This window comes from Lathyrus oleraceus, chromosome 1, assembly GCF_024323335.1.
Source record: "Lathyrus oleraceus cultivar Zhongwan6 chromosome 1, CAAS_Psat_ZW6_1.0, whole genome shotgun sequence".
Lineage (NCBI taxonomy): Eukaryota > Viridiplantae > Streptophyta > Magnoliopsida > Fabales > Fabaceae > Lathyrus > Lathyrus oleraceus.
The window spans coordinates 97,269,540-97,283,297 of NC_066579.1; the positions used below are offsets into that span (position 1 = coordinate 97,269,540).

A 13,758-nucleotide genomic window follows, 5' to 3' on the forward strand; every position below is an offset into this window, starting at 1 on the left:
AAAGCCGAAAAATTACAAAGGCCCAAAATACCTATTTTGGTTTAACTCGAAATCCTGTGTCAAGCAACCTGTTTCGACACTTTGACACACATCATTTCGACGACACCAAACTCTATCAAAAATACTACTTTGACACCAAAGAATTACAATTTAACAATAATAACGTAAGACAAGCTCTTATTGAGAGGAAACCCAATTTTATTTCATTATTACTTGATTTATGCAATTCCTAGTTTTTTTTAATCATATTTTGAGCATTTAGAAGTAATCGAAGGTTAAAACAGTTTTATAGGCACTTGTTTCTAACTTGATTTTTATCAATAATTTGCTCAACGAGCAACTATTTACATAGAGAAAAAGGGCATAAAACAAAATTTGAGTCACTTTGTTGCATTCTCTAAGCAAGGGATGGTTAGCTAAGCGAAAAACACTTCAAACCCAATTTTCTATTTGATGCTAACCATGTGCAGGTACTTGCCTCCGATTCACATTGTGCATTTCCCGTGGACAAATCAACTTTCAGAGAGGGAGTGAAGCCATAAAAAGCACACGACAAGTATACTACTTTTACTTTTCAGTCATTTTTTGCTTTGTTTATTTTTGTTTCATGACTTCTAGATTTATTCCATGCTTTTAGTTGTTTCTAGGCCTAGTTTTGTTTTGAATAAAATTAGAGGATGGTTTGTCAACATGATTGAGAATACCTATCTATGCATGTTCTCAATATTTAGGTTCTAACTAAAAAACATGTATGAAGTATAAATTTTTGTCGAAAGCTTTATTCTAACGTAAATTTTATGGTTATCCTTGAAAATGAGCATGACATTAAATTGGTTGCTTTATAAAATTATAATTCCATTTAGGGCATGAAATTTTTAACCATTAATTGATTACTATAAGCCAATTGGTAGGATTTATGTGACTTCCCATTGTTTACCATTTTTTGAGAAATAAACATTGCAAGATCTGATGTTATTTTGATTGAATTTGTGTCAATATTGTTGAATTTATTTGAAATCATGGATATGATATGTAATGGTCAAAATGTAAAGGTGTGCGTGTTCTTCTTGCAAGGGGATGATGACTCAGAGCCCTTAATAGGTATATTATGTTGTACGGTAGTTAGGGCTTGTCCACGGCGGCGAGAAGCCCTATACGTTGGTGTTTTGTGGTGGTTTGAGGATCTGCTCACGTGAGGTGAGATACCTTATTATGGAATCATGTGCTTAGATATAAGTGTGTGTGGGGTGTGATCTATATGGTTTAATTTATGCCCCTCCTCTTGGGGAAAGGTTTTTATAGAGGTCCAATAGGTCTAAGGTTTAAGTAACTATAAGGGCGACAATCACTCCCTCGTGACCAGGGTAAGTTGTTTACCACCTAATCTTTAGAAGTTAATGGTGAAATCTTTCTCCTTTGACTAAGGACACTACATACGTAATCAGTGTCAAGGGAGAGCTCCTTGTTTTAGCGAGGACATCGCATAAACGATATCATACATGGGAGATGGCTCCCTTATTCAGGATACTCATAAATAGAACACCACATTATCAAGGCATTTGTTTTATTTTGGGTAAAACTACTTAACTATAAAGTATATATAAAGTATACATGTGAGTGATTTATAATTCATAACCCCTTGTTCTGGTATGGTTGAAAAATTGTTTTGTAGAAATGATTGCTTTCTTAAAACCTAAGGCTTTTTGAATTTCTATAAAGACATGAAAAAACCTTAGTGATTCATGATTTAAAAACTTGTTTGCATTCTTAATTGTATTCTTTGATGCAATAACTTCTTAATATATATGCTTTATTCTAATGATACCATTTGATTATATTGAATTTATTATTAACAATCCATGCAGATTTGAAAAACATTGGAAGGCCAAGTTTGATTGGAAACTCTAGGTTGTAAACATTGCATGGTGATGATTTGAAAACCATGTTTGTTTTGGATTTAGTTTTGTTTGAAGGCAATACAACTTATAAGTTGGGGAGAGTTGATAAATGTGTATTTGACTTGAATATCAATGTTGATTTCATCGCTTATTCACTTATTTACGCATGAAGTAACATCGTAACCCTTGATTTATGTATATAATGAATATTGTACTAATTGTGAATTGATCATAATTTATCATCATTTTAATTTGATAGATATAATGAGTAGAAATCAAAGGAAAAATATAAAAAAATCATGCATGATGGATCAAGAAAGTCGAGCTTGAAGTGCATAAGAGACCAAGATTCATGTTAAATTTTTTGGGTGTGCAAAGATCGCTAAGAGAATCCAAAATATAAGAAATCCTTTGGAATATAGGGTAAGTTAGTTGGATGAGCCATAGCTCAATAATCAAATGAAAGGCGGTTTGAAGGCAGTTCAAATTTTTATTTGACGTGAAGTAAGCTTAATTTGATGACTGACCCACCCTTCACTCAACGAATTGAAGTTATATCATGATGTCATTAAAATTGGATTGATCTATTTGATTTTCTAATCTATTCTAGGAATGGAAAATATCTACAGTTAGGAGGAATCAAATCATATCAAATCATTCAGTATTAACACCCCCTCAAATTGACGCGGTTGGTCAAGGAGCATCAATTTGTTAAAAAGAAACTGATGACATGGACGGGGGACCGCCTTCGTAAGAATATCTGCAACTTGAAATTGAGTACTAACATGATGAAGTGATATTAGTTAATCATCATAGGCATCACATATTGAATGAAAATCGACTTCAATATGTTTGGTGCGTTCATGAAAAACTGGATTTGCAACAATTTGGATGACACTTGTATTGTCAACATACAATGATGTAGGCTATGTTTGAGGAAATCCAAGCTCATCCAAAAGACCAAGAAGCCAAATCATTTATGAATAAGTAGCAGACATAACACGATACTTAGATTTAGTGGAAGATTTAGAAACTCTTGCTTGTTTCTTACTTTTCCATGAGACCAGTGAAAAGCCAAGAAACATGCACCAACCGGTGACAGATCGTCTTGTGTCAGGATATCCTACCCAATAAACATCACTATAAGCACTCAATTGAGGAACTATTACGGAAGGAGAGAATAAACTACTATGTGAGGTTCCTTTTAAGTAGCGAGTTATACGATGAACTATTGCCAAGTGAAGATGGCGAGGAGAATGCATGAATTGACTGACTTGTTGAACAACAAAAGATATTTCAGGGCGAGTAATAGTTAAGTAATTAAGGTTGCCCACAAGTTTCTGATACGATAAGGGACCGGTTAAAAGATCTCCATAATCATAATGATATTTAACATTAACCACAAAAGGAGTATCCACCAGATTAGTTGTTTGAAGACCAGTCATAAAAGTCAAATCCGTGGTATACTTGTGTTGATGGAGGAACATACCCTTAGATGTAAAATTATCCTCAAGATCAAGAAAATAATTTAAGGTTCCAAGACCTTTCATATGAAATGAGGCTTGTAGCTGTTATTTAAATCATTGAATGGAAGAATGATCAGAACCAGTGATAACCATATCATCAACATACAAAAGAAGTAGAACCATACCCTCACTTGTGCTATGAATAAATAGAGAGGAGTCATAATGACTTTGGATAAAGGATAACTTAAGTAAAGCGAAGAGAAATTTCTCATACCATGCTCTGGGCGTCTGTTTCAAGCCGTATAAGGAACGTTTAAGCTTGCACACACCCTTAGATGAAGAAAATAAGCCTTTAAGGGGAGTCATATAAACATATTCAGTCAAGTCACCATGAAGAAAAGAATTATGAACATCCATTTGATAAAGACACCATCCATTAGAAGCAACTATAGAAAGTATATTGCGAACAATTGTCATTTTGGAAACTTGTGCAAATGTCTCATCATAATCAATATCGTATTCCTGCTTGTTTCCCGATGCAACCAATCGAGCCTTGAAAAAGTTGAGGGACACATCCGAATTCAGTTTTACAGAATACACCCATTTACATGCAATGGGTTTTATATTAGTAGGACAAGAAACAATATCCCATGTGAAATTCTCCTGAAGAGCCAGAAGCTCCTCATCCATTGATTTTATCTAGCGCACATCTTTAACAACCTGTAAATAAAAAGTATGAATATATATGCCAGAAAGTGAGGAAAACATAGAAGTATACGAGGAATCATACATCTATGGTGAATATCTATCCGATGCTTGAGATATTTAACCAGAAAGACGGGGTTCAACAAGTGGTGGATCAAGTACCAGATCAAGTGGCGAATCGTGTGGAAGATCAAGTGGTGAATTAGCGTCAGGGAGAGGGGTGGGAACCTGTTGTTTGTGTTTTCTACCATATATATGACCTGGTTTATAACGTGTTATAGATTGAGGTATAATAGAAAACTTAGGAAGAGTAACAACATCATTCATGGTAGGAGACACACAAGGAAACATAAACTGATTATCAAAAAAATGTCACATTCCTAGAAATGTGAAACCATTGATGAGAGACATCATAACACACAAATCCCTTATGATAATGACTATATCCCATTAATGCATATTAAGCAGACTATGCTCCAAGCTTATGCCTTTCAAATGGAGGTAAGTGAACAAAACACACACACCCAAAAGTATGTAAAGCACTATAATCAGGATGAATTTTAAATAGGCGGAAGAAAGGATAATCGAAATAAATAACCATAGACGGAAGACGTTTGATCAAGAAGACAACTGTGGACAACGCTTCTACCTAAAACTAGGATGGCACATAAGCTCGAAGAAGTAAGACGCATGTTACATCAAGCAAATGATAATTCTTACATTCTACCATCCCGCTTTGTGGAGGAGTATTGGGACAGGATCTTTAAGACAAGATGCCTTTTTGTTTAAGGTACTCCTGAAACTCACGAGACATGTATTCACTACCAGAGTCATAAAAAAATTATTTTAACACTAGCTTGAAATTGAGTTTCAACATATGTAAGAAATTTCTTAAACATAGAAGACACTTCAGATTTAGACCGAAGAAAATATATCCAAGTAAACCGACTATAATCATCAATAAATGTGACAAAATATTTATAATGAGCATGATAAACCACATGAGACATTCCTCACACATCACTATGCATCACCTCAAAACAAGTGGAAGCACGATAAGAACTAGTCGAAAAAGGAAGTGATTTACTTTTAGCCAATTTACAAATAGAACATGAAACAAAGACATTAGAAATAACATTTTTATTACCCAACAAACCAGTTTTACATAAATGAGACAAAATAGAAGAGTTTGGATGATCCAATTTTTTATGCCAATCCTTATAAGAATTCAACACGTTATTACAAGCAAAAGATACATCATTAGAAATAAACTGGAGTGGAAACAATCTTCCCAATTTAGGCCCATTCACAATCACCTTCCCCGACACCTGCTCCTGCACAAAACAACCAACACGAGAAAAATTAACATTATAACTTTTATCCACCAATTGGCCAACAAACAATAAATTGTAAGCAAGACCAGGTGATACAAGTACATCCAAGAAGTCAGAGTTTATGTCACCAACATTATTGATAGATAGGTTATTACCACCAATAATTTGAATTTTCTAATTACCATGATAATGGCGTAAATTATGCAAATTTTTAGAGGAACCCGTCATGTGATTGGATGCACAAGAATCAAGAAACCATGAATGTAAAACATTAGAAGACTTATCCTAAATTCTCAAAGCTGAAATAGCGAAAAATACCATTTGTTGAATCATTTCAGGTTGCAGAGTACCACCATCATATGCACTAGTAACAAAAGGACCACCTACAAAATTTGTAGTTGCATGAAATGCTTGCACCGAACACTGTGTTGGTCGTAGAGAACGTGTGGGACAATCAGATATAATATGACTTTGCTTCTTGCAATAATTACAAAACTTTTTACTACAACTCCGAGAAATATGTCCAAATTATTTGCGAGAGAAACATTGAACATGTCTCATATCACGATCTTTACCTCTACTTTGAGCAACATATGCAACCGCCACCAGCTCAAAAACAACAACTTCATGAGACATGACTCCTTCAGTAATGATACATTGTTCCTCCCTTAGAAGTTATCCAACACATGTATCCAAAGAAGGAACGAGATTTCTATTAAGCAATCACCTCTGACAACTTCAAATTATGAGCGAAGTTTTATGAGAAACTGATCTCAGCTACTTGTGTTGTAGACCTCTTGGACAGTCCCAAGAGCAGTCTTGGGAATATTAGCATGGATAAGAGTAGAGTGTTTTGTCCATAGATTTAAACAAAAAAACAAAATAATATTCTTGAATAGATAAATTAACTTATTTGTAATTGGCTATCTCTAGCTTTAACTGAAAACCTTGGCTGTATTGTCTTGGTTGTAAATACGCTTCAAATGATTTCACATTTCTTGAGCAGTTGAAAATGAACATAAATTATTGTGATTTGAGGATCAATAGTGTTGAGGATCCAAATAATTATTTGAGCATCTTTGATTTTCCACACATCTAATGCAACTTTCTCTATAGAAGGCTTAGACACACCGTATAAATGACTCCGTAATCCTTTTCCCTTCGTATAACTCTTGAATTGAAACTTCCAAGTTGGATAATTCTTACCGGTAAAACAGACACAAATAATTTCTTTCATTTTCTGAATCCATGACACACGTAATATGTCTATATATTTTTAAAAGATACTGAATCACTTTTCCACTTTTTTCCATGTGTTGCAATGTTTTTTTAATAACGTGCAGGAAAGTGAAAAGAAAAAAAAAGCTTTGAAACTTACTTAATCTTGCCGAACAGAACCCGTTAACACTGAACCAAACACTATAACAACAATAGCTATCACCACTGAATGTTCAAGCACCGAAGAACATTCACCAAATCACAACAGAATCACAATAACAATAAGCGATCACCGAAACACCAACTAAGAATCAAAAACCAATAATCAACAGTCAGGAATCATAAGAAGCGATTGCGATAAACATAAAATCAAGATCGTAAAGGGTTAACGAAAACCGTAAAGACAAAATCACGAGACGACAACCTGAAACTCAGAATCGAAAGCCGTTACAAGGTTTCGATATATGAAGAATTGTTTTGAAACAAAAAACCAACGAGGAACAAGATTTCGAGAGCTATCCAACGAGGGAGGCACTGTTTAGACAAGGTAACAAGATTTTGCAGATTTGATCGAACCTTCTGATACTATGTCAGTAAAATTGGTCTGACCTATTTAATTTTCTAATCTATTCTAGAAATGAACAATATATACAATTAAAAAGAATAAAATCATATCAAATCATCCCATATTTACCCATAATTCTATTCAAATATCTTTGATTATCCTCCATTATTGAAGTTTGATTTTAAAATAAATTTAAATTTAGAAAAATTGCATATTTTCTTAAAATGATTATTCAACTACTAATATTATAATACAATTGTAGAATGATAAATTAATAACTATTGAGCTTAGCTCATCATCCATTGTCAATATTTTAATGACTTTGTCAAGAAAAAAAAAAGCATGAGTTTCTCTTTTTTCTTCATCTTGCTACTTTTTTAAATTCATGAGTTTTTTTTATATTAATGAATTATTTTCTTAAATTCAAACAGTCATGTTTCAATGTAGTACATAAAGAAAGAATGAGTTGCTATTTTTTTTCATGAAGTGCTGGTTTTATTTTTATGAGTTTTTGTATACCATAAAATAATTTTTTTGATTTCAAAATATCATGTTTCAATGTCTAAAAAATAAAGAAAGGATGTGTTGTTCTTTTTTCATGAGTTTCTACATTTTAATCCATGAGTTTTTTGTATATTAAAATGAAAATTTCAATATATCTATTTATTTTCTTTACTCTACTACTTTTAGTTTCTTGAGTTTCTGGTATACTACCCAATAAATTTTTTATTTCAAAATAAAATGTTTAATGTTTTATAAAACAAAGAAATGATGTTTGTTCTCTTTTCTTTACATGGTCAACACTGGTGTGAATTCTTTAATTTTATAAGTTTTTTTTTTATAATACAAAATGATTTTTTTATTTCAAACCGACATGTTTTAATTTATCTTTCCACTCTATATTCTTACTCTTATTTTGTATATTATAAAATTATTTTCTTAGTTTCAAAAAAACACCCGTAACTCTTTTTTCTTTACACTACTACTTTTAATTTTATGAATCTCTTATATATAACAAAATAGACATTTTATTTAATTTTAAATTAACAAGCATATCATAAACCAAATCAAATTGAGTCATTAATATAATTTGATTTGAATTTTAAAATTATTTTATAAAATCGATTTATTTTTTTAAAACCGTTTTACATGTGAATCAGTTCAGTTTTAAATCGATTTTTCAAAAAAACCAATTTACAAAAAAATAGTTTTAAACCGATTTCTCTCAAAATCAATTTTTTATTTTCTTTTAAAAAAACCAATTTTTTTAAATAGTAGTTTAGAAAAAACAATTTAGAAAAAACTAAAATTAATTTTATATCAAAAATATTTTATTTTTTTTAACCATCTTTTTTATTTTATCTAATTACTATCTAACCTTCAATGAAAAATACTTTTTATTCAATTTCTTATCACATAATACATATCAAACATATACTTATCTCCTTACATTACCAAAAATAAAACAATAAGAATTTTATAATTTTCACAAAATTATACAAATTAACCAAAAACAAGAAATCTTTCTCAAACTTCTCAAAATGCATATTAGAATAAAATGAGAATAAAACAAAAGTAGAAATTCATAGGCAATTAAAAATGTAACCTTATTTATATATATATATATATATATATATATATATATATATATATATATATATATATATATATATATATATATATATATATATATATATATATATATATATATATAAAATAAAAATGTATCGACAATTTCTCTAATATCTCCAACCTTATTAATTCTCTCTACAACCTTGTTAGATTCCTTCTGATTTGAAACAACAATTCTCATCAACAATCCTTCCAATTTTTACACACTACTGGAAGAAACTCTTCTTGTAGAAGACACAAAGCTCTTAGTCCCAACTCCAAATCTTGAAATTAGTATCTATAGTAAACAAAACTTTAGTTTCATAAATTTTATTTCTTTGATTCTCCTCCAAATTTTGTTCCACTCTCATCGAAGCTTTGAAAAATGATAGAAATTCTCAAATAAGATTAGAACTAAAAAAAATACAAATTACCATAAAAAATAAAAAATACAGTAATAATCATAGTCAGAATAAACAAAAGAAAAAATAAGAATTTATTGGACCTTGAGTTTTAAGAATTAAAAAGCATTGGATTTTGTAGAAACATTTCGGGATTTCATTATATTCCATCTGTTGATCCCCTTTAAAATATGTGTATAATCTTTTTCTTAAATTTTGATTAAATGGACCACTAAATTTAAAATATAGTTGTAGGCAGAATTTTAAAATTTAGATTAATTTAAATGGTAATTTAATTTATGGTTATTAAATTTTTTTTACACCCCTAATCACAATTGTGTTATTAGTAGGATTTAACATGTAAATTGTTATCATAATTGAAAATCTAAATATAAAGGCTAGTTCATCGTAAAACAAATATATATATGTTATAATAAAAATTACATGGAATTGACCAAAGATTCAATGATCGGTCCGATTGAAACGTCCCCCTATTCCACTTTCAGGTGCTTTATTCTGTCTACGAGGTCTCCCACGATTTTTCTGAGGTGTTTGAGGTCTTTGAGTGATGACATGATCCAATGGTGGATGGTGTGAAGGTTCGATGGAAGGTCCAACGGTATTTGATAGATGTGTCATCATTTGTTCCCAATAGCTGATGGGGTTCTCTCCAACGGCGCTTCCGTAATTGAGTTCGGTGCCCATGTTGTCGTAGTTGGGTCGATGTGGTTGGGTGAATTGTGGAGGGTATAATTGCCCGAATTGGGACATTGAATCATTTTAGAAACGAAGGAATGGTTCCTGGGGTGTACTATAGTTAAACAATGGTTGGGTGTTGTGGTGATGAGATGTTTGAGTGGTCATTGATGGGGGGCTACGATGGCATGAATTGTATGAATCATCTGGGCTATAGACTGTTGTGTTGGCTGCGTATGGTTGTTGGTGGGTAGGGTTTGATTATTGGTTTTGAGGTTGGGTGTGTGGCATGAATGAGTTGCGAGGTTGGGTGTTTGGTTGTTGGGTGTATGTGGTAGGGTGATGGTGTGAGGTTGGTCGTTGGGTTTGGGTGGTTTGACATTGTTGTTGGACTTTGACCTGTTGTTGGGCATATGATGACGAAGCTAGTAGGCATGGATCAAACAAATACCTTAGCTCAGACACAAATTGTTGTGTTGTAACCGACCTAAACCATGCCATATACTGTTGAGTTGGTCTAGCACCATATATGACTGGTTCGTTTAAGATGTGTTGTCGTCGATTCCTCCAATGACGACACATATCTTTTGCGAAGTATCTCTAGTCGGAATAATCCCATTGAGCATCGAATCTTTTTTTATGCCAATCTCCCAAACACGTCAGAGGTTTTGGAATTTGTTGTTGCATGCTGAACTGCAGTTTTACCAGGTCACTATGGTGCATCTCCACAATAGTGAACCGGATAATTTGTGTTTTTGTTGTCCAAACTGTATCATCATCATGGTTAACCTGATGATCAAGACCTTAATATGCCCTCCAGATAAACTGTACAACAATACGACATGATTAGATGATAAATAATTTGATAGTTATTTTAAAATTAAAATAGAGTTGTGTAGGAGTATTACATCGTCTGGTCCAATGTGATCCAATAGATTGCGATAGACTACTGTAAGACCCTAATTTTGACCCTAAGATCCCTCATGGCATCATATCGTTTGCTTAGTACATTGCCTCAAGGATCATAGCATGAGTGACTCCTTAACCCTAGGGTGGGACTTGTGTGAGTTGGTTTGAGACCACCAAGCATTCTTGTATTGTATATTATTGTTTTTCTTATTTTGTTCACTAACCAAAAGCACAAAAATATGTCACTAACTCTTTTTGTTTTGAAGCTCAAGTGATCATGTGCCCCAATGCTCATAGGAGGCTCCTAAGCTCAATGAAGTGGCTAAATGAAGATGAGAACAAGCATGAAAATGGTCCACAAAGTTCCTAATCATCATATATGTCTCCCAAGTATCTCAATTTGCCAATTTGATCAAGATAACCCAAAGGGCTTGAGGATTGTTTCCCAAGGAAACCCTAATTCAACTGTGCATTGACTATGCCTTGCTCATGAAGCAACCTCAACCTATGATCAAATTTAATCAAGGTAAGTTATTTCATTCATAATTTTATGCATATATGAGCCTATGTGAGTATCCTCAATCATTCATTCATCAAGATTTGAAGTTTGGCCTTGAGAAGTTGACTAGTCAAGTCATCTGACTAAGCTGAGGATCACTGAGACACAACTTGTGATGTGTTTGTCAAATGAAGATGAACCCAAGATAAAAAATGTTCTTAAGAACCATGTGAACAACTTTCATGTTTATAAAAAATCCATTTGAGACTTGGAAGGTCATTATTCATTTCAAAACATTATAGGTCATTTTGACTGAAACCCTAATTTTGGGTCAACTTCCCAAGGACCTAACTTCCTTAATTTTTATGATTTTGAGGTGAGAATAATTGAATTGTAAATATTAAGATGTCTACTTAAAATTTTATGTTGGAAAAAATTTCATAATCCTAAAATAAACACATGTGATAATACAAAACATTATAGGTCACTTTGGACCAAAGCCATTGAATTTGAAAAATGTCCAACTTCAAGTGCCCATAACGTTCTCATTAAAAATCCAAATGATAAGAAATTTGATTCTAAATTGATCATCTTGAAAAGATATACAACTTTGGTGTTGGAAGTGTTTCCATTTGAGGCTTGCATCACTAAAACAGAAGGGCTTGAAGTTGCTTGCTTTTGGCAAACATTTTCAAAGGGAACCTAGACATGTTTTGTACCCAAAACTTCACAGCCAATTTTCATAAATTTCCAAACTCCAAATGGATTTTTTCCCAACATAACTTTTGTTCCTTATTCCAAGAGCTTTTCAACCATTACTCACATGACCATTTTTGGATTTTCCATGTGGGAGTTTCGAAGGGCTTAATGTTTATGTCCATTTGTGCAATTCACATCATAACTTGAAATGCAAGCAAATGCCAGGCCTTGTGTGTAACACCCTTCTAAAATACCCCAATAATTAATTAATTCAACAAAATATAAATCAGAGTAGATATGCAATTTAAGGGTGTCACACTTGACACTTCACACCGTTCACCATAATAACTTGTCATGCTCATTTATTAATCAAAATAAAACATTGCACAATTCGCAGCGGATATGCAAACCATGTAACACATTACATGTAAAATTATTCAACAACCAAATGAAAACAAGGTAAAACATCCCGTCCCGATGTTACATCTACCAGAGCATGACCCACTAAGGAACTACACTAGACTCCAAGCACTAGCTTCTACTCAATCACTGCTCGTTACCTGAAACATAGTTGTAAGGGTGAGTTCCTCAATCGATATAATAAGCATTATAAAATATCATGTAATGCTAAGTAATTTAACACATTTCATCACCCAAATCAGATCACACATTCAGCAACGGCAACATCAACTCAAAATCATAATCATACTCAACCCAACACAAACACACGTATAATATTGGAATGCATCCATTCATATTATACGCCATACATACATTATGCAATAAGACTCCATGCATGCGGTACCGACTCTTCGTGAACACATAGTTCAACCTCACCGATCAAACCCAGATACGGCTACCAAGCTCACTAGTCCCACTCATTTGAGACCTAGTGACTCACTCACTAATTCCTCACCATGGGAATTAGCTACCACCCCAAGGGCTATGCTATGCACGCTAAATCACCTAGCATGCAAACATCAACAACAATCCACAATAACTCACTCACTAATTCCTCACCATGGGAATTAGCTACCACCATAAAGGCCATACTATGCACGCTAAATCACCTAGCATGCAACCAACAACAACAATCCACAATGGACATATGCTCACACTCTAAGTCATAAACAGTCCATCCACAATTGCATACATAACAGATATATTCACAGCATTATGCATACCATCATACATCATCAGCATATTCATCACAGAATCATATTCATATCATGCCAAATAATAAATCACAGTATTAGCACACTCTACTAATACCTATACTGCTCAAAACAACGGGAAATGATCCCTACTACATCATACATCAGTATATCATTCACCCATATAGGCCAATCATCAAATGTGTACACACAATTCCATTCCAGAACGTACACACTATTTAAATATCAATTTTTCACTTTTCAAACAGTGTCAACCGGTTAACGCCTTGGGTTAACCGGTTAACGCAAACAGAACACGCTTCCTGGCACATTTTAACAGTGTTAACCGGTTAACACCCTGGGTTAACCGGTTAACGCAAGACAGACATCAATTTCTCATAATTCATAACAGTGTTAACCGGTTAACACCCTGGGTTAACCGGTTAACGCAAGACAGAAAGCTGTTCCTGCGCTAACACGAACAGAATGCAGATTTCCCGCATTTCTCGCCGTCGGAGGACTTCTGGACCTCCGATTTCAATTCCGTAAACGGCTACACGTCCATAAAATCACAACTCATCCAATTATAGATTTAATCACAGT

The 13,758-nt window shown here is 33.2% G+C and overlaps 1 protein-coding gene across 1 annotated transcript; it reads right to left on the reverse strand.

Moving 5' to 3' along the window:
- Positions 1–2,875: 2,875 nt before the first annotated feature.
- LOC127093588 (uncharacterized mitochondrial protein AtMg00810-like) lies at positions 2,876–3,343 on the reverse strand. The gene has a single exon (XM_051032536.1). The coding sequence runs from the start codon at positions 3,341–3,343 to the stop codon at positions 2,876–2,878; it is 468 nt and encodes a 155-aa protein (XP_050888493.1).
- Positions 3,344–13,758: the final 10,415 nt, after the last annotated feature.